General features: G+C 34.4%; 2 protein-coding genes across 5 annotated transcripts in view; one reads left to right on the top strand and one right to left on the bottom strand.

The window, feature by feature from the left end:
• Positions 1 to 8,594, top strand: part of ARHGEF38 (Rho guanine nucleotide exchange factor 38) — a 136,481-nt gene extending 127,887 nt beyond the window's left edge. For both annotated transcript variants that reach the window (XM_086704468.1, XM_025921373.2), the window contains one exon: positions 5,585 to 8,594. In XM_086704468.1, coding sequence (XP_086560594.1) covers positions 5,585 to 5,770 — 186 coding nt within the window. In that variant the 3' untranslated portion in view covers positions 5,771 to 8,594. The remainder of the gene's footprint in view (positions 1 to 5,584) is intronic.
• INTS12 (integrator complex subunit 12) overlaps positions 1,790 to 23,047 on the bottom strand; it is a 35,632-nt gene continuing 14,374 nt past the window's right edge. For 2 of the 3 annotated variants that reach the window (XM_025922016.2, XM_086704470.1), the window contains exons 4-7: positions 22,797 to 22,984; positions 20,960 to 21,119; positions 16,378 to 16,524; positions 13,129 to 13,812 (exon numbers count right to left, since the gene is read on the bottom strand). In XM_025922016.2, coding sequence (XP_025777801.1) covers positions 13,228 to 13,812; positions 16,378 to 16,524; positions 20,960 to 21,119; positions 22,797 to 22,984 — 1,080 coding nt within the window. In that variant the 3' untranslated portion in view covers positions 13,129 to 13,227. Of the gene's footprint in view, positions 2,031 to 13,128; positions 13,813 to 16,377; positions 16,525 to 20,959; positions 21,120 to 22,796; positions 22,985 to 23,047 lie in introns of those variants that run through there. The other variant, XM_086704469.1, reaches the window with a different exon arrangement.

Below are 23,047 nucleotides of genomic sequence, written 5' to 3'. Positions count from 1 at the left end.
ATAAATAGGCATGTTCAGACTGACTTCAGACTAGTGGCTCTGCAGTTTTTATACTCAAGCTAAGTTTTTAATGTGAACTCCAAGAATAAAAGGGATCTATGAATGCGCTTTGGAAGGATTTATAAATCACCTCAAATATGTTGGAAATTTTGTGCATATGAGCATAAATAATTATGGTAAAAGAAGTCCATAGCTTTCAACATATTTTCAAAGAGAAATTCTATTTTAAAAGGTTAGAAACCACTGCTCTAAAGACTTAACTTGCTTATGCATTCTCCCAGCCACTCAAGAAAAAAAATTGTTGGGTTTAAAGCCTCCCACATTTTCTAGAATGGTTCTAGTGGATCAGAAGTCTTATGGGTAAGGTGAAAATATAACTTAATATCTATAATAAGACACTTTTGTTAATGAAAGAGAGTGCCTACTAGATGAGATAACTGTGACCGGTATAATTGGGGGATATGGTCACTGTCCTTATTGGTCCCTTATTGGGACTGAAGAACCAATCCATTCAGATTCCTCCATGCACATGCCACACAGAAAGCATGGACTTTCTCCTAATGTTTTAGAAGCTCCCTAAATTATGGTCCAGAGACTCTGTAAGAATAATGGGGAGGAGTTAATGGATATTCACAACCTGACAGTACTGATTTATACTAAAGGATTTAATCTTTAATCTCTTGACTCACTACTTTATGCTAGATCAAAAAATATCACAAAAACAGTCAAACAAATATGCCTTCCTATCCTAATGTATTTTCCCCTTTTGCCTGTCAAATAGTAATGACATGATTGACTTAGTTTTCTATGATGCACAACAAATGATCACAAAGCGGCTTAAAACAACATAAATGAATTATCTCACCATTTCCAAGGTCAGAAGTCCAGGCACAGCTTAGCTGTGTGCTCTGCTTAGCATGTCACATAGCTGCAATCCAGATGGTTTCGGGCCTGTGTTCCTCCCTGAAACTCACAGTTCTCTTCCAAGCTTGTGGTTGTTGGCAAAACTCAGCTCTTTGTCCTGGTAGGACCGAGGCCTCCATTTTCTTGCTGGCCATCAGCTGAGAACCACTTTCAATAACTGGAGGCTGCTCTCAGACCCTTGCCATGTGGCTACGTCTGTAGGCAGTTTGCAATATGGCTGCCTCTTCAAGGCTAGCAGATGAGCATCTCTCTGGTTTTAAAGTTCTCCCTTCAGAAATGGTCTGAACTCTCTCTTAAAGGGCTCACTTATTTACATCAGGCACACTCAGGATAATCTTTGGCTAACTCACAGTCAGTGTATTAGGGAACTTATTATGCAGGACATGTTCAACAGAAGGTGTCCATTTTAGAAGTCTGTCTATCATAATATCTAAGATGCCTTGCTTGGTAAGCAAGGTAGAGGACGAATGTGATGCAATCTTCAGCACGTCTCAAAGTGGACCAGGTTTGATAATGGCTAAACCCAGTTTTAAAGCGATGTTCAATGTCTGAGAATCAGTGAGGTTCCTTTTTTTCACATAAATCATACTGACAACATAAATCTTGAATTAGAAACTTAGGAAAAGTTAGTTGTTTTGCAGATAATCCTAAATTCACTCTCTGGGCCTTCATCTTTACATGTTTCAACTATTTTTGATGATAATGCTACATGTGTAGTATGTCATTGTTTAGAAAGTATTTCAAAATGAGCCATCAAGCTGTAATATAATGTATATAAGCAGTCATTAAAATGAGGCATTAGAGAACTATTTATTGACATGAAGATTTTCAAATATATTTTAAAGCAAAAAGCAGGCTGCAAAAATTATGTATACTACAATTCCATGTTTATTGTTACTTCAGGTTGGTAGAAAGAAAAGAAAGGATGAGGAGAAGGAATGAGGGGAGGAAGGAAGGATGGAAGGAAGGAAAGAAGGGAAGAAATACAAGATATTAATAGCAGTTGGGTGATTCTTTCTTACCTTTCTTTAAAATTATTTCTTTATAAAAATTGCTTGCATAATAACAATATATAATTGTTCACTGAAGAATGTGAAAGCTTGTTCCTGGAGGGAAGAGAAGAAAGAGCATTTTTCATGCAATATAACCATCTTGGCTTCCTGAACTACATATGACATATACTGTAAATACTGGGTTTGCAGCTTTTTAGTTTTGGAAAGGAAGATTAAAATAAATTATTATTGTTGTTGTTAATTGAAGAACTGGGAAGAAATCAATAAAATGAGATTCAGTGGAGACAGCTAATGTGGCCACTAAGGGAGGAATAATTAAATGCACAAATATAGAATAGGGGAATGCCTAGCTGGCAATGCTACTACAGGGAGAAATCTGGTGGTTAATAAACAGTGGATAATACATTGAGTATGAGTCAATAATTCGGTACACAGTGTTATTTAAAAAAAAGTAAGTGCCGTGGAGAACTGGGTTGTATTCATAGAATAGAGTACATACAATGAGCCAGAGCTTTACAGAGTACAAAGAAGCAGTGAATAAAATATATTTTAATAAATACTGAGGAAAAAGAGAGAAGGATCAGATGACCATGGATTAAATTAATAAAATGTAATTAATGCATCTGGACCAAACATTAACATTGCAAGCTAGAAAATTATTAGTTTGGAACAACTAAAATATTCCAAAAAATGAGAAATTCTTCAGCTTTTATCTAGAACAGGCTGAAAACTTCTAACTTATAGTCTAATGTTATCAACTGCTTTCTCTTTAAAAGTGGACTTAGTTCCAGAGGAGGCATAAACATATAAAACTGAAATATACTTATCCTAAATTAATTCTGGATCACGATCACTTAAAGTATATAATTTTGTACTTTAAATTTACAATTTCATGAAAATCTATATTTAGTGTATAAAATATAACCTCTGCTGTAATGTCATACCAAATAGATCTAGGTGGAAGATTTTATATTCCTTTTGAGAGAATGTGTGCCAAAGTGAAAAACCACCACAACTATTTAGGAATCATATATTAGTAGGTAATTCAATCTGCTAACCAATCTATAGCTGCATTGGTAAAGCATATATGTTTTACCAAGGAAACAAGTAAAAATTATACAAGTTGGCTAGTAACTGTTAACACAGGCTCTTAACTGATAATTTCAGAAACTGTACTATGGTACATCAGATTCCTGAAAGCTTTTGCCCACCAAATCCTCCACTCTTCTCTTGTGAATCTAATCAATATCTTCATTTCCTCATCAACAACAAAAACATCAGCAACAACATATTAGAGACCTCAATCCCTTTCCACAAGAATATACTCTGCTCATCCTTCCTAGAACAAGAGTTTGGTTCCTAAAGTAGTATGAGAAATGGACCAAGCACTGGAGTTAGAAAATACAGTCCCAGCAGCACTAACTCTATGACTAATGCATTGTAGTACTCCAATTCACAGCTCACAGGGTTGTTGAGGATGAAGCACATTTGACATGTAAACTCATGAGCGCTAGAAAAGATGGCGGTTATTGCTGCCACTCCATTGCTCAAGACCTTATAGCATCTTCCCTTTTGTTTTCTTCTTTAATTTTTAAATTACAAAATAATCCATGCCCAACAATCTGTCTTGTGTGTATCTTATATGATGCAAGGCCATCTCTTGTATATTCTTGTAGAATATCCAAGCCTTTCAACTCAACTTTTAAGTCAAATTAACATATATTTGAATTCCTACTGTGTACCATGATGTGGTCAGTAAAGTTTAAGTGTTCCTCTCTCTCTCTCTCTCTCTTTTTTAAGTAAGCTTTACACTCAACTGGGACTTGAACTCAACCCTGAGATCAAGAGTCACATGCTCTACTGACTAAGCCAACCAAGCACTCCATAAATGCTCTCTCTTTGAAGTGGAGCTCATGCCGGAGTTGTTGAGACGATATAAAATCAATGATGTCAAATCTTCATCAGAAGTTAAATAATAGTTCAACATCTACAAGAATAACTTATGCTGCTAACTATATAGTCCCCTCCCTACACTCCCCAGTCTCCTTTCCTGTTCAGTGAAGTCATCTTATTTATCATTTTCTTTTAACATTGACTCTCAATTTTGAGAAAGTTAATCTGCTTGCCTTTCCCATATACTGTTTTCACATATTCCCTGTACTTTGAAATATGACATATCGACCCCTTTATCAACTTTGTCACCTACAGAAGGTTACCTTTTTCAAAAACTAGCTCACAATTAGTTAATATATCTCTCATGTGAGTAGGGTGTTTTTTGTTTGGTATGTGTGTACATTTTGTGGGGCACATTTTTCCCGAACTGGGTTGTAAGTTCTCTGACAATATCTGGCACTTGATAGGCACTTAATAAATTTTGATTGAATGAATAAATAAAATGTTAGTCAATGGCTTAATTTTATGATGTAAATAAACATTTCTGTTATCAATCTTACAATTTTAGTGGAAAAGGACTAAACATGTAGGGGCTTCTTATGCATCTAATAATTCTTAAGTATTCTTTTGAGGTTAGAGAAAAAAATATTTAATGATTATTTTTATATAGAGAGAGAAAGTGGGGGAGGAGCAGAGAGAGATGGAATCCCAAGCAGGCTCGGCTCTGTCAGCACAGAGCCCAATGTGGGGCTTGAACCCATGAACCATGAGATCATGACCTGAACCAAAACCAAGAGTCGGACTTGCTTAACCGACTGAGCCACCCAGGTGCCCTAAGGTTAGAGAAAAATTCTTTTGACTGAAGCATGTTTTATTAATTTCTTCTAGGCCACTTAAAATTATTTAAAAATTATAAATTTAATGCATTGTCATTATAAAGGCTTAGAATATAAAGAAACAAGTAAAAATGAAAATCACCTCTAATTCTACCAAAGAAACTAACAGTTTTAGACTTATACAACTGATTTTATATCCTTTTTCTTTTTTTTTTTTTGGCTGTTTCATCATAAAGCATTTGCTCCATGCTATTAGTCTCAGAAAACAGCATTTTTAATGACTAAATTTACTTACTGTAAACGTCACAAATTTCCTTAGTATAAAGGTACAGAATAGACTTAACTATTCTCCTCTTACTGAACATTCAGTGCTACTTCCATTTCCCTCACTTTCACCTTACAAATGGGGATTGCAGTAATATTATTATATAAAAATCTCTGCTAATGTCTCTATTTCTGTAGAAGAGATTCTTAGAGCAATTACTGAATAAAAAAAAAAAAAAGAATTAACATTAAAAAAAAAAATCTTTTAGGGGCCCCTGCTTGGCTTAGTCAGTAGAGCATGCGACTCTTGATCTCAGGGTCATGAGTTCAAACCCCATGTTGGGTGTGGAGCCTACTTAAAAAAAAAAATAAAAATAAAATAAAATAAATAAATAAAATAATCATTTAATAGAAGCTGGGAAATTGCCTTCAAGCATGGACAGTTTAGACTCCTCCCAAAAGAACAATAAGAATGCCTATTGAACTATTCTCATCTGGGTCAAGGTTTAGCAAAGTAAATCCATCAGAAGGAATTGGGGAATGTGACTTTGAAAAAAGAACAGTGTTCTAAAAGCTTGGGAATCTTTGTAATGTTTGTCTAAATATTTCTAAATATTGGTTCTGCTTCCAATAATGGCATTTCCTTCTGTCTAGATTTTCTATGCAGTTCATGCTTTTCAAGCACGAAGTGACCATGAACTCAGCCTTCAGGAGTACCAAAGAGTCCACATACTTAGATTTTGTGACCTAAGTGGCAATAAAGAGTGGTGGTTGGCTGAAGTTCAAGGGCAGAAAGGATATGTGCCAGCTAACTACCTTGGGAAGATGACTTATGCTTAAGAAAAGAAGCCCTTGACGTCTGTTTTCTGGCAGGTTATTGATGGGCTACCTCATAAAACTTACAAAATGTTGGTCTAGAAATCAAGAAACCTCCATACTACATGAACTGATACTGTATCAAGTTTTAAGGAAGACTGCTTCCTAACAAGATTATTTCAAAATGTATTTTGAAGAATAAATGTTGAGGGAAACAAACAGAAACAGCAAAACAAACAGCTAAAGCTCCAACTACCAACTACTTAAAAATGGAGATCTTTGAAAAGATAAATGTATCCTTTATCAGCATGAAAGGCTGGATCTAAGGATAAGATTTTTTTCAATGTATTGTATTATGTATTTTGCCTCAAATGTTTTTCTCTCATTCTCTTTTGTGTGTGTGTGCACATATACACTCACACACATGTAATTATATTCATTATATGGTTATGTATACTATGTGATATAGATTATACACTGTTATGCATAAACCAGGGAATATACTAAATATACATAATAGGAATTAACAGCCAGCTAGAAATCTTTGTTGTGGAACATCTCTTTACTGTAAGTTTTAAATGAAAAAAACCCTGAATGACCTTATAATTATCTAACATTTACTGAATGCATACTACATGACAAAAACTGTTCTATATGTTTCTTATGTGGTAACTTATTTTTTATTATTTTTTTTAACCTTTATTGATTTTTGAGACAGAGAGAGCATGAACGGGGGAGGTTCAGAGAGAGATGGAGACACAGAATCTGAAACAGGCTCCAGGCTCTGAGCTGTCAGCACAGAGCCTGACGTGGGGCTCGAACTCACGGACTGTGAGATCATGACCTGAGCCGAAGTTGGATGCTGAACCGACTGAGCCACCCAGGTGCCCCATGTGGTAACTTATTTGATACTCACAACATTATGAAGAAACTGTGGCCCACATGGATGAAGTAATTTAGCCCAGGTACACTGCTAGTAAGGGCTGGGACTCAAACGTAGGTCTGGTTCTGGGATCTACACTCCTAACCACTATGCTGTAGCAACCCTCCAGGAGTATACATTTGCTGTCAGCAAAGCACTTAATGATGCACATAATGGACATTGATAAGGACCATTTTTCTCTCAGGTATATTTAAGTATTGAGAAGTTTTTCAAAATCAAGGGCTAGGAGGATTTCCATGATATTAGTCTAGAGAAAATGACGTATCTACGTTTATTTTTTTGTTTTGTTTTGCTTAAACATTTTTTAAAGTATAATTGTTTAAAAACGATGCTACATGATCACTAATGTTACTTGAATGAGGAAATATTTTTGGATCGCTCAATCATTTGGATGATGAATGTGGAATGTGTACTCCATGTTCTGAGCCAAGATGTAAATATTTTTAGTTGCCGATTGTACTTAGACAAAGAAGGCATTAAGGATAACATTTGCTGAAACACAATGTCCTGGGACACTGAACTTTCACTTGGGAATAGCTCAAAATTGTCCCCTAAGATTTCAGGATATTTTGTCAAGACATTTTATTGACTTGTTGATGCTCCTTTAGGACAGTAAAAAGATTTAAAGTTTGACTTAGTGGTTTCCTTTAAACACCAACATAAAGTGGACTTTCATTTCCCACATAGAATGTGCTAATAATGACATTAAAGATTTAATTGTTACTTTGAAAGATTTGATCTCTAGAACGTATACTGTAACATACATTACTGAAGAATACAAATAACAAAATTAACAGTGATTTTCAGACGGCTGTTTTAAGTATGCATATGACATGTACAACCATAGAAATTAAGACATTTCCATGACAGAATAATTTGCATTTCATAATATTGTACCTGAAATACTTAATCTAAAGATAGTTTTATAAGGTTCTAATGGTAAGTTGTTTTTGCATAACATTTTCTTGTTTTGAGTTTGGATACTAAAAGAAAATTCTCTTTTAGACATACAGAGACTTTTTATGTCTTTTAAATGGTGCTTTGTACCCAATGGTGAAAACATAATTCCAGTTTGCATAGGGCAAAACAAAAGGAAATCCAAACTTGCTACTTGTGGTAACTATGAACATGCCCAACAACCAAACTGGTGGGGAAACTATATCTAATGTATTTTTTATAGATGATATTTATACTTTTAATATATAAAAGTATATATATGTTTAATATATAACTTAATATATATTAAATGCATGTATTTAAATTAGCTGTGACTTCAATACTCCCCTTAAAATGAAGATTGATAGAAACAGCTCATATTTGCTGTTTTGGCTGAAATAAGTCACTAGATGTATAGAAGCTTTGTCTGCTTGTGTGGTCCTAGGTTGATGCCTCCTGTCTCACCTTCTTAGAAACCACACCACTAAAATCAGAGCTGCAGTTAGCTGCTGAGCAAGTGTAATGAAGCCATCTCCTGTAGTCCCTCACTATTGTAATGAACATACATTACTCTAAAACTATGTAGTTGCTATTTTAAAAATATACCTACATTTCATAGGCCATTTAGGCTTTGTTTTTTTAACGTTATACAATACCTTCATTTTCTTGATATGTTGTTAAGAATCAAGTAATTATAATTTTCAGGTCAGACATTATTTTGTCGAACATAGGGGAAATGAAACTCAGATAGTTATGATGTATGTAAGTCTTTAAGAAGTTTAAAAAGATAAAACTATTGGTGACATCATTACAATTAAGGCATGAAGAAACAATTATTTCTTTGTATTTTAAATTTTAAATGTCATTGTAAAATATAGAATTCTCTGAAATGGGTATTTTTACCAAGAATGAAGGAGAAATTTCTGTGGCTGTTTTCCTTTGTAAAACAAATAAACAAGTGTATGTAAACATTTTATTTAGTATTTATTTTTAAATACAGATGTTCTAGTATACATAATAATGTTCGGAATTATAAAAGATCCAGTAATACAAATTACCATGGGTACTTAAATCATGTGAAAAAGTCACAAAGCCACTGTCCGAACATTCCTTGTACTTTAGAAAAATATTCTCTTTTGCTATTAGTATAAAACAATTCTATGAAGGTTGAGCTGTGCAGAAGAGATACAGCGCACATTGTTAATCATATAAATGCAGCACTGCATGAAATACTTTTAAGTGCTGATGTATTTCATATTTTGCCTGAAATATAATTTGGACTTTTAGAGATGGCTATTAACTGCCTGTCACTATTTGTGATGAATAGTTCAGATGATGTACAAAAATCAGTGTTTTTATTACTGAAATATGAAATTAAAAACTGCCCATAAGCTTCTTAGATTTTTGTCTACTGCAAAACACTCTCAAAGCCATGTGAACAGAGATAAAATCTTTATATTCTAAGATGGCGGGGAAACTACTTTACTGAAACCCCGTTTGTCCTAACTATGGCTTCTTAAGGTACTCAGTGTAGTGCCCAATACTGAATACATTTAGCCCTCACAAAATTCAAGCCAAATTAAGCCTACAAATTTACATTATAGTTGATGAAGAAGTAATTAAATTTCATTGACTGGAAGGACACTCAACTTTACATTCTCTGGGGAAATTCTACTATTTATAGAATGTTACTATTTTTAAAGGCTAATTTTTTCTGTTACTTCCTTCTATACACTAAATTATATAAAAACTTAGTCATTAAATTATCTGTTATCTATAAAATTATCCAATATAACGCATCTTCACACCAGGACCATTGGAATTCAACCTGTGTCTCTGAAGGCCAGCTACTTCTTTCCTGTTATTACACTCTTGATATAGGCAAGATTTGCTTTGGTTTTTCAGTAAAATAAGTCACCCGTTAGCATATAGCAGAATGAGTAGCTCTTGTTCAAAAATGTAGGGGATATATTCTTAGTCAAGTTTATCTTACAAGAAAACAATACTATGGTGTGCAAATGTATTTATGGCTTTCTCTAATTCTTTATATAATTTTTATGATTATTGTATTAATATATTTATTTTTATAAAATGATGTATTTTCTATACAACCTGTGATCATCACAGTATAATTAAATGATCTGTTACTAATAAACAGTACCATGACATCCTTGTGAGGTATCAGAATCAGAAACCTAACCTTAGAATGTTAGATGCCTTCCATTTTATCTCATTAATTATCATCTATATTTTATAGAGGAGGAAACCAAAGATTACACAGCTCATATATGGAGGGACTGGGATTCAAAACCAAGTCTTCTGACTTTAAGCCAGTGTTCATTTAGTGGGTTTTTTTTGTTAAGTCACCAAAATCTAACAAAGCACAATGTGCATAAAGTGATATTGACCAAATTTCTACTAAAATATGATTTGAGCTTACAATCCTAAAAGCTTACTTTGGCTCACCTACTTATAGGTCTATTCATTCACTGGCATAATATTTATTGAGAATTACAGTGGGATGCTGTGCAATGGTGTGCTAATGGTGTGCAAATCAAACAAGATCTCTGTCTTCATCCAATTTAAAATCTAGTGGTGGTGGTGGGGAAACCTATGTGTAACAAAATAAATTAAATGATAAATACTATTAATATAAAGCTGGTGACTTTCATCACATGGTCAGTTAAAAAGCTTTGTAGCTCACTTAATGGTATGGAACTGATGAATGGATAAAGATGTGGTTTATATATACAATGGAATATTACTTGGCAATGAGAAGGAATGAAATCATGCCATTTGTAGCAATGTGGATGGAACTGGAAGGTATGCTGAGTGAATTAAGTCAGAAAAGGACACATATCATTTGTTTTCACTCATATGTGGATCTTGAGAAACTTAACAGAAGACCATGGGGGAAGGGAAGGGGGTAAATAGTAACAGAGAGGGAAGGAGGCAAACCACAAGAGACTCTTAAATACAGGGAACGAACTGAGGGTGGATGGGGGGAGGTGGGGGAGAAGGGAAAATGGGTGATGGGGATTGAGGAGAGCACTTGTTGGGATGAGCACTGGATGTTATATGTAAGCCAGCTAGCTGGACAACAAATTATATTTAAAAAAATAAAAAAAAGCATGACCTTTGGAAAAAAAAATGGTATGGAAAAAATCAAAGTCTAAGATCTACCTGAAGAAAACTTTAATATAAAAATACCTGTATGAAATATCAAACTGATTATATACAGTACTAGAATGTATGCATACTTACACATATGTACAGATTCCAAATATATATTTATGCACATACAACCTATACAAAGAGCCATGCTCAATGAAAACTAACTTCCTAAAAAGGCTTCTAACATCCTCTCTGAAATACTACAGAAATTAAAAGCTGCGTCTGGGGCACCTGGGTGGCTCAGTCGGTTAAGCGTCTGACTTCGGCTCAGGTCATGATCTCACGGTCCGTGAGTTCGAGCCCCGCGTCGGGCTCTGTGCTGACAGCTCAGAGCCTGGAGCCTGCTTCTGATTCTGTGTCTCCCTTTCTCTGACCCTCCCCCGTTCATACTCTGTCTCTCTCTGTCTCAAAGATAAATAAACGTTAAAAAAAAATTAAAAAAAAAAAAAAAAAAGTTGCATCTCTTCTCAACTCTTTCCAGTACTTGTGTTCTGGCTGTGATGGGATAAAATTTTCCCCTTCAAGTGCCAGTGTGCAAACTGTACATTACGGCTTTAAGTTTTCATAGGTACTGCAGTCACACAAACTGTTAATTCGAGCTTAGCTTGTATCAGATCGTTTTGTCCAGTTTAGGTCAAACTAGCCCTGACCTATAAACAAATATGATGATTTTATGGGTTTTCCTTTTTTTTTTTTTTATTCTTTTTGACCCTAATGGGGATTTGGGGCTCATGCCAAATTATGTTTAATCCACAGAAATCTGTTTCTCAAAACAGAAACATCTGTAGGCAGATTTTCAACATGTAAATAGATGTTTACTCCACATGTAAGTAATGGGATTATCTCAATCTTGGATTCTATTTTACTATGAATAATTTAGTGCCATTATTTAAGGGTCGTTTAAAATAGTAGCTTTCCTTTTATTGTCACAGAAATCTCGTATCAATATATTTTAGAAATTGTTAGAAAAAGCTAGAGATTAAGGGACTGGGTTTGAGATTAGAGGTTTTAAAGATTTAGTAGCACATATCAAAGTTGAAGAAATAAGGCTGCTCATAGTCTAATGAATGAAGGAAATTTTGGATTTCCAGTTTCTGGATGAAATGAGGTATTCATGAAGTATGAAATGGCTGTTGAATTTTCCTGTGAGTAATAAATTGTTTCTCTGGGCCAGAAAGCCTCATATCTTCTGTCAAAAACTATATGTAAAACAACAGTAGGCTAATTTGTTAATTTACAAATAAGGCTCCTGCTCAGACTCCCCACATTTTGTGATTTAACAATGTACACACACATCAAAATAATTTCAAGATTTAATCATGATATAGGAGCTTCTTTTATACAAAGGTAACTAAAATTGAAACGTTACAATACTTTTGGGCAATAGAAATAAAGCAGCCCTTTTTCTTTTCATGGTACAGGAAGAAACTACCAGCATGTAAGCAAGTCAGGAATTATTTTGGAGCGGATATTTTGCTCAAGAATTCTCAGGTGTGTGTATAATCAGGGTAAATCAAAACTCAACATTTATTAGGTACTAACTATGCGCAGATGTTAGACTGGCAGTGTGAGGAAAAGTGGGCAATGGGAGAAAAATATTGCATTAAAAGGGCATGGGAGTTCACAATCTACAGAAGAGATACATCCCTAAATGATTATGTGAAGTGATAAAAAAGGTATAACACAGAAATATGAGAAATCAGTTATGAAAAGTTAATTTTGAAAATGGGGAGATGAAATATTTGGGGTGAGAGGGAGAATCATGAAATGAGGCTGGGGACTAACAATGAATATCTGGAATATTGAGGGGAAAGTAGAAAACTTTATAATAAAGTGTCATTCCTGCCATCTTATAAGGCACCTAATTCAAAACCCTAATTCTTAGGGCTTTGCTAGAAGATGAACTATTCCTTTTTTTAAAAAAATTCACATATACTACCAGTCTCTTGGGATTCTAGAAGTTCTCATCAAGAATTAATTACTTTGTGGTTTTTTTTTTCATTTATTTATTTATTTATTGAGAGAGAGAGAGAGAGACAAAGAACGAGTGTGAACAGGGAAGGGCAGAAAGAGGGAGAGACAGAATCTCAAGCAGGCTCCATGCTGTGATGGGGCTTGAACTCATGAACTGTGAGATCATGACCCTAAGTTGAGATCAAGAGTCGGATGCTCAACTGACTGAGCCACCCAGGAACCCAAAGAATTAATCATGCTAGTCAGTGTTTTCACACACTATGGAAACTTAAAAATGGTAAACAGATTTAAAATAAAAAGATTTCCAAATTTTGTTAAATAACATTTAGCATTTTAAGGTAAGAAATAATAGAAATTTCATTGTGAAAATTTTTATTAAATTATAGTATATTACAGTTTATGTCCTAATAATAAGATTTTAGGGTAATGTCAAATAAAAACCTACTTGGCCAGATTACTTCTTGAGTTTCTTCTGGGCAGCTTTCTTCTTGACCATCTGTAATCGCTTCATGGCATTGAGCTGTGATTCTTGTGAAGTTGGACCTTTAAGGGATGCTAAGGGAGAGCTGCTTGATTCTGAAGTGGTTTTGCTAGTGGTATTTCCACTGGACCCTGATGTCCCACTATTTCCATTCCCACTGAGTTGGCTGGTGCTTCCTGGAACTAAACTACTCGGACTAGGAAGACCCACTTTGCTAACATTGTCACAACTAACGGAGCGACTAAGGCCAGTTTTGCCCAAAGTTAGAGGTGGAGGTGGTTTCAAGGGTACAGTGGGTGCAGTGTTGTTATTGGAACCTATTTTGGAACCTATTCCACCTTTAGATGATGTCGCCAGACCAGTCAAACCCACAGGCTTCTGGTTAGTTGATGAGGTAGCTGGTTTCCCACTATTGTTTTGGGTTGTTGAACTCAACTTTGCTGTTGATGGACCAGCAGAAGAAGTTTTAGCTGCAAAAGCTGCCCATCCAGTTAGGCCACTAGTTACTGAAGAAGAAACACTGGTACTAGAAGAATTTCCTGAAATAGCCGTGGATGTCTAAAAAACAAGATAAATATTGCTTTAGAGCCAAGTATAATTAATACATAATGTAATATTCTTAAATATATAACAAGTTTAATTTTGGACTTTTTATACAGAAGTAATGGTTTGGGAAATTTAAATCACACCACCAAATTAAGTTCTTATGAAACTGATCTGAAAAAAAAAAAACAAAAAAAACAAAAAACCAAAAAACACAAACATTAAACTTATTCATAGCTAATGGATGCTACCACTTCCAAAGCAGAAATTCTGGGATGCCATATTCTTGTTCTAATGATTCTGAAAAAGAAACGTATGAAATTCCTTTTTGGGAATTGCTTTTAGATTCAGTTACAAGCTCTATCAGAAAAATCAGATTTAATGCTTTAACTTGTTTTTCACCTAAATAAAGTAATATCTAGCTCAGTAAAGCACCTTATTCTTTAGACTTTGCTCCAAATGGCTTGTGGATCATTTCAAAAACAGAATCCACTCTTAATGAATAAAAATGCTCATACCCAGGAAATTTAGAAGATGTCTGAGATAAACAGATTCATTTGATAATTACTTATTGAGTAAATGTGTCAGATTCTGAATTCATTTTTTCAATAATTTTTTTAAGTTTATTTTTGTTTATTTTGAGAGCGAGCAAGTCGGGAAGGGACAGAGAGAGGGAATCAGAATCTTAAGCAGGTTCCTCGCTATCCATACAAGAGCCTGCCGTGGGGCTCAAAGTCACAAACTGTGAGACCATGACGTGAGCCAAAGTCAAGAGTCAGACACTTAACCAACTGAGCCACCCAGGTGCCCTAGAATCTGTTTTTTTTTTAAATGTTCCAATACCAATTTTGAGTAAATAGCTCCTGCATTGCAAAATACATACAGATTTGCGATGTTAACTATTTGTAATTATACAGCTCTGGTGATATATTAAAAAGGTTTCATAACTTTATTTCCACAATTTGTTCAGGTTTCCATTGAAACTATCACATAAGAAGAGATCCCTGCTCTGTATAAAGGATTTTATTAACTGCCTTAAGAGCTGCACAGTGACATTTAGGTAGGTCTGACTCACTCCCAGATGAATTTCTTAAAGATTTAACACCTTAGTTTCTCTGATTAGCTTCACTGGCCAATCAAAAGCTAACAGTGATACCAGCGTCACTATATAAATAAATATTGCTCTCATTCACATGAGGACAAATTTGTTTCACCTTCACACTGGGCAAAAATGTACTTTGTTCAAATTAATTATAAACTGAACTTCTCACCAGCATGCTCTCTACCTTTATATTCTTAAGAAGAGTCACAAAAGTGTTAAATTTATTACAGGTAAAAGATTAAGTCTTACAAACACGAATTTACTTATCAATATGGTAATTACCATGCCTAAAATATATGCTGTTATACTTTAAACCTGAACTCTGGGAGAGGTGGTAAAAAACATTTTTACTTCTTACAAGGTAGCCTTCAATACCATCTGCATGTGAACATTTTTAACCCATGTGAAAAGTAATCAGAATAGAGTGCTGAGATATTTATAAGAGGAAAAGCCCAGATTTTTGTTCACGTTCTCTGAAAAACAATAGGATTTTTTCACATTATACATTACACAGTAACTTTCTCGTAAGATTATCCAGAGAAGATAAACCACACATAAATTACAAATTCCTAGAGGAATGCACACAGGTAATGAGAAAAAATTAGTAAAGAAAGCAAAAGGACACAAGTGCAGTAAACTTAATTTTCAGTTATGAAAAAATCTAATTTTTTCCTTTTCTATTAAACACAAAACTGTTTGCCATATGGCTAAATGATCTTTCAACAAACATCACAAAAGAAAACCCATCTGAAGTAATTAAAAAGACCAACACTTATGAAGTACAAACAGAAAGCAAGTTCTGTGTTCATAGCATTTTAGTTTAATGGCTTGCTGTTACTGGTATTGCTTTTCCACAGAATGACAGATGGCTTATAATACTATCAGGACAAGCAAAAGTAAAAACAACACCAATAATCCAGACCAAGTAATTTCTTAGTCTTTCAGTAAAGAAAATAAATTTCTCAACTATTCCTCAATTTTTACTGTAAGTAAAAACTACCCATTATCTTAGTTAGAAAGCCATTTGCTTTTTAATATGTGAATGGAACCATTTTTTTTCCATAGTAAAAAAATGTATTAACTTTTATCATAAAAATACCAAAACCTTTAAATCAGAATCAACATGACAGCCAAGGCCTTAACTTATTTGCCATAAAACGATTTCATGTTGGATTTTTTTTTTCAACTGTTTATTTATTTCTGAGAGAGAGAGAGAGAGAGAGAGAGAGAGAGAGAGAAAGAGAGAGTGAGCGGGGGAAGGGCAGAGGGAGAGGGAGACACAGAATCTGAAGGAGTGCCAGGCTCTGAGCTGTCAGCACAGAGCCTGATGCGGGGCTCGAACCCATAAACCCTGAGATCATGATCTGAGCCGAAGACAGATGCTCAGCCAACTGAGCCACCCAGGCGTCCCTCAAGTAAGTATTTTTTAGTCAATTAAATTAAAATCCAATCTTAGAAAAAAATGGAATGTACTGTACCTTGACCTCTGTTCTCTTAAATGCTAGAAAAGTTGTCTCTTGTTTGAGTTTAGTTTCTGGTTTCTTAACCAATGGATCTTTGACAGCTGGAGCTACAGAAACAACTGTGGGGGCTGGTTTCTGGGGTGGTTTCTGAGTTTTTTGAGCCTGTAAAAAATCGGTGGATTAAATTAGATACAAAATATTAACTGAATGCACACACACACAAAAAAGACTAAAAATCCGTCACAGGACTCCTCATTGAATGGAAGTATAGTTGAACATTTACAAAATATTGTGGTGACACTGAAAATACAGATTCTTGGACAAATTATTTTTTATCATCATCCTATGAATGGTTTTATATATTTTATTCATTTCTAAACAGTAAAGATAATATTAAGCCTTAGAAATTATGCAGATGAGGGCTGATTAAATACCATTTTAACAAGGCAAAACAAATTGTTTCTTTAAAAAAAGAAAATCACAAACTATTTGTAACCAGTTAGCTTCACTTGTAATGAAGGGTATTTATCTATTATAGTTGGTCAATAAGACTTAGAAGAGTGTTTTTCTTGATATTCAGATACATGTCTCTAAGTAACTGAGGGTGAGTTGAAAGGTACTTTGGATCAATTATGCAGTTTTAAATACAGAAAATACAGAATGTGGATAAAGAACTATTGTTGATAAATAAGTATCTTTCTGAAGTTTTTCCACACTACAGAACTAAGCATATTAAACTCTTTGAGAAAGTTCACAAATACAACTTTCTATGTTATCAAAGATGAATCTATACTCCCCATTCCTTTATAAGCATTTTTGGTTTTTATTTTGACCAATAATTGATTTTTTCCTTTTTTTTTTTGTAACTTGGTATTTTATTACATTCTCTTCCAAATAAAGTGGGTTATGAAGATGATTTATGTTATGTAAGAGTCTAGTACAGTGTCTGGCACATGTTGACTGCTGACAGTCATAGTTAATTAGACAACTGAATCTGGAAAAACCCATGCATCCTGGATGGGGAAAGATGCTCCGAGCCAGTCCATTGTCTTTGACAATCCTAAGATCATGTGGGACTATATCAGGAAATTTATAAATAGTCCGTTCCCATTTCTGGAAATTGGAATGCAGCCTGTTTTGTCTGGGCATTCTTGTGTAATCTTCTCGTGTTATGGTTTACTTTACCATATGATTTTGATCCTTAAGTTTCAATTCATCCCATTTTTTAATATTACATGCTTTCCATAATGAAAGTGTATCTACTTTCAAACATCACTTATAAAGCAACATTCAGATCAAGAGTATTATTAAGGATGCTAGAAGACTACCTGTGGTAAAATATCTCAACTAGCAGTGAAGAAGGGCCATATTATCCTCTATTACAAAACCATGTTATGAGAATGCAGCCCTCAGAGTAAATAAAAAATACATGGTTCCATAACCATGGCTTTCATGCTTACATTTCCTTCAACCCACATCTTCCAGAGGTCAAACTCTGAAGACTGACCTAACTTGTATGCATTAGCAGATGAAGATTCATTATAATGCGGCCAAGAAAAGGCCTCTACATAGAAGATCATGTTTGGATCTTCTGGTTCCTCTATATCACCTAGCCATCTTAGAAGTTGAGTAAGAAACACCCAAAGCCCTTGGTTCTTTGATGGTAAATACTAGTTTTGGGAACTAGGATATTATTACTGACTTGGTGCTGCTCAACAAGGTACTATAATTTTTCATTGGGTGACTGCTTCACACATTGCAGAATGTATGAAATTCCCCACCCAGGACAATAATTGCCAGTATGGCAGCAATCAAAAATACCATGTATTGCTAAATGCTACTGAGTAGGTGTGTTACTACCCTAGATTGAAAACCAATTCAGTAAGTCATATGAATCTCCAACATAGCACTGGGGCAAAACCCATTACGTGGTAAAGAGAACATTATAGAACTGAAGAATGATCTTGGAACCTGCCACACACTATCACAACATTCTTAACTAGGTCTTCCTATAATAATGTGTACTGCGGAACCTGCCCTAGTTGGAGAAATTAGTGTGAGGAGAATGGGGATATAAGATGCTATTTATAGTATCTCTAAAATTCCTTGGAGCAATAACCAATGCACGTATCGGAACCTCACTGAAAGCAATTATAGTTAGAATGACTAGGTGTAGCACCCACACTATTTCCAAATTCCTTTCTCTCATTATTTTGTGTTTATTGGATCCTGATCTTTAGGCTCACTTCAGATCATGGCTTTTGGTATTTCTCCAAGTCTATTCTTAGTGAATTCTAATCATGTTTTAACATTAGTTATGGCTCTCCATTCAGTACTTTAACCGTTGGACATATGGACTAAACTTACTATTTCTGGTACTAACCCACATTTCCTCCATTTTATATACCTTAAACTGAGAACAAAAGAATGTAGCACATGTCTAGTCCTGAGCTCTGCTCTGGTGCTATGCCAATGAATGAGACATGGTCTTACTGATCAAATTGATTATACATTTAATTTGTAAAGCAGATAAAGAACAAACGATACCTGAGATGAAGAAAAGCAGAGAATGGAACAGGAAAGCTCACCACATAATCAGGGAATGATACATTTAGTCTGGCATGGCCAGAGTGTACGGGTGTATACGGTGAAGTGGTGGGAGAAAGGAATACAAAGACAGACTTGGGTCAAAGAGAGAAGGTCCGTAAATTCCCCCTAATGTGTATAATCTCATTATATAAGTAATTGAGAGCCATTGGGCATATTTAAGTAGATAAAATTAGATAAGTACTTTAGAAGAATAATTCTAATTGTTTTAACTGAAGTGAATAAAGTGGATTGAAAGGAAGCGAGGAACCTCCTTAAGAGGCTAAAGCAACAGACAAGAAGTGAGGGATTTGTGGAACAAGGTAATAATGGGCAAAATGAACAGAGTCAAGAAATGGATAAGAGGAAGAACCAGCAAATTTGGTGAACAAAGTAATATGGAATTAAGAGGGGCATCAAGGATAATGTTTTCTCATTCAGGCAACTGGGGGAAAAACTGAGTGGAGAAGAAAATTTCAATTTTAAAGATGTTAAACTTAAAGTTACTGTAGGATATCGGGTCAGCTGCCGAAATTCATTCCAGAAACAGGGTCAGAACCATAAACATACATTTGGTGCAAACTAAGTCATATAAAATGGAGGAGAAAATACTTTGAGAGTAGTGTTTACTTACTTGAGACTTTACAATAAAATAACAGTAAAAAAAAAAAACCTTAAAGTATACTAAAGAAAGACATTATGGTCACAAATTATTTATTTTTACTATTATCAATTCTTAGTGACTACTTCTGTCAGTGCCCTGTATATTGCTCACCCATAATCATTTGGTTGAGGTCCTGGAAGACTAGTTTAAACAATAAACTAAATAAAAATCAGACTAAGAAAAATTATACCTTGTCACAGAAAATCCCTGTTACAAACTGAAAGTATAACATACTAGTGAAATTAATAGGAAATAACATTTCATATTATATATATATTTAATGTTTATTTTTTGAGACAGAGAAAAAGGCAGAGCTGAGTGGTGAGGGTCAGAGAGAGGGAGACACAGAATCTGAAGCAGGCTCCAGGCTCCAAGCTGTGAGCACAGAGCCTGACGCAGGATTTGAACCCACAAACTGCGAGATCATGACCTGAGCGGAAATCAGACACTCAACCGACTGAACCACCCAGGTGCCCCAAACATTTCCTATTTCTGATTTAACTGACTGAAAAGTAAAATAGGTATCATGAATTTTTACTTTTAACTAAATATTCCTAACTTTAAAAAAGATACATTTGGCCAGAAAAGTCTATGTAGAAATTTTTTGGTTAACAGACATGAAAATTCTTCTATCAAGAATCCCTACTCTAAGGGAAGGAAGAAGAGGAGAAGCAAATAAGTCACTGGATTGATTTAAAGGAAAATGAAATTCATTTATTTATTTTTTAAATGAATAAAAGTTACAATGCTATCCAATATAACAAACGGAAACGCATTTCAGTATGATGTTAAAGGCAGTTATGTTAGTGAGCAGTAGAAAGAGAAAGTACATTGGGAAAATGAGATAAATGGCCACTCAAAGAAATGAGAAGGAAAAGACAGAAGAATAGAGTAACACACATGGAAAGACACAGATGCATATACAAATAATGTCTCTGTAAACAGCTTGTGAGTTTGATGGTTTCAGCCACTCAGGAACAGACATTTTCAAAATGTCCTTACCAGACTCACCAAAGACCAGGGCTTTATATTTCACCATTTCCCACAGTGGTTTGTAGTATTTCTAAATGTTTGTAAATACACTGACATACTAGTAACAAACATTAATATTTTGTGAGTCTCTAATCTTGTTTATCTATAATAGAATAAGCTAAAAGCTGAACAGAGAAAAATGGAGACCATAGATACATAAATCATACATATACACTATACATACGAACACTTAAATAATCAGTATTTGTAATTTTTTTTTCAACTAACTTAAAGGTTCAAATGTTTATTTTGAAAGCAATTATCAGCAAAAAAATGACAGAGACCATTTAAAATAGAGAAAAAAAAGATTCTTACCATTCTTTTCATTTGTCTGGTACATCGGGCACAATACCACACAAGGCGAGGGTCATTCACTTCCTTGTCTGTCACCTGAGGCTTATGGCAGTCTTGGTGGTAGAGATTATGGCACTCCTGACATTCTACTAATTGATTTCCAGATGCCACCGTCATTTGCCTAAGAAAATAACCATTAAACACTGCACTTATTTGAATGCAACAATTTGAAGCCATTTTAGGGTTGATTTTGTAAATGTGATATATTAAAGAAGGTGAACACCAAACAAGAAAATAATAAGCTCTAACATGTAGCCTGCACATATTAGGGTTTTTAAAGCTTGTGCTCAACTATGACTACAAGGTGCCTCAGTAACTGAATTTGGCTATATTCTCTTTGCCATTTCACACTGTAATTTTTTTCTTTTTCCCAGAAAGTAGACTTTGGCTAGTTGTCCAACAGTCTCATATTTTCTCTATACTTCTATTATATTCCTTTATATCTGTTACCTACATGCTGTTCTTTCTTCTTCATTAACATACAAGTTCATTAAAAATAAGTTGTCTATATATTTAAATTGATTTATATATAAAGGTGGAAATAGGACCCAATTATCTACAGTGTTTAGCATATTGCTGTGCAAATATGGGTGTTCAATAAATACATGTGTTATCAGCTGAATAGGACGTGTATCAATAAAATATAAATTCTAGGGCGCCTGGGTGGCTGACTCTTGATTTCGGTTCAAGTCATGTTCTTGTGGTTTGTCATATCAAGCCCTGTGCCAGGGTCTGCGCTGACAGTGTGGAGCCTGCTTGGAATTCTCTCTCACCTTCTCTCTGTCCCTCCCCCACTCTCTCTCTCAAAATAAATAAAAACTTATATTTATATATATACATATATATATATGAATTCCAACAGCTCAAAAAGCAATCACCACAGACTTAGACTATCATAAGAACTCTCCAAATGGAAGGTTACAGTTACTAGTTCTCTTTCCATTATTACTATACCATTTATTTCTTATTTAAAAGTGATAAACTTTATGGTAGATGAAGGTTGAAATAAATATATGTGAAAACAATGAAGCTGTAACAAATGTTTCTATTCAGAAACACATTAACTCATTCTCTACAAGGCTCACAAAAACTTAGTTATTTACTCAGTTCCAATGCACCAGAATCTAACATTTTCATGAAGAAAACAGCAACAAAGATGGTAATCTTTTCTGTTGTGCTAGGCAGTAAAAACCATTAACAATTAAAAATATAGCCCTTTGCAACAAGGAGTTTCAAATTCAGTTATTCAGATTTCTACAGTGCATCTTCTAATAAGCAAAATTATTCATGTTTTTATAATTATGTATCCATGTTTTAAAACAACACTCAGAATAATCTACGTGATTCATTTACTTCTTTTCCATTATTTCTAGGAAATGATTTTATGGTGTTTAGAAAATGATGTATAACAGCCTATTTTATAAGTACTATCAACAATTCAGAAGGAAAAATAAAGCAACACAGACTTCTTAAAAAGAACAGAAATAAGTGACTCTGCTAAATACTCTTCATCACTAAAGAATAACACAATAATTGGTTTCCCTCTAGAACCCAAGAATGCAGAAAATGCTGCTATGACATAATAGATTAAAGATGCCACAGTAAGAAAGATAAAATATTTAATAGTTTTCAAGATGTTAAATTGTTATATGGGGCAGTTCACAGAGAATAATTTACTCATCTATCTACTACCCACCACCAAATAATAAAAACAAAAGAAAAACACCCAACAATTGGTCTGATTTTTTTTTCTTTTTGTTTGTTCTTCATGAAAACAAAAGAACCTGTGAAAACTTACCTACAAACAACACAGGCCAATCCCATCTCCATGGCAAAATCATCAGCACTGGTCTCCTCAAAACTGGAAAGGTCAGCCATAGCTAAATCCTTGCTAGTTTGGACAGTAATAGGAGAGGACCGTGTCTCTGGTTTCTCCAATCTAGGTTTCTTTGGAATATCAACTCCTTCAGTGATGTCTGATTTCATCTATAAAAAGCACCCAATTAGTAAGTAACATGTTAGAATAAACTTTAAATCACTGAGATGGAT

Source organism: Puma concolor, chromosome B1 (genome assembly GCF_028749965.1).
Source record: "Puma concolor isolate L17-30 chromosome B1, mPumCon1.1.hap2, whole genome shotgun sequence".
NCBI lineage: Eukaryota > Metazoa > Chordata > Mammalia > Carnivora > Felidae > Puma > Puma concolor.
Note: the sequence above shows the minus strand (reverse complement) of the source record. Positions and strands in the feature narration are given on the sequence as shown.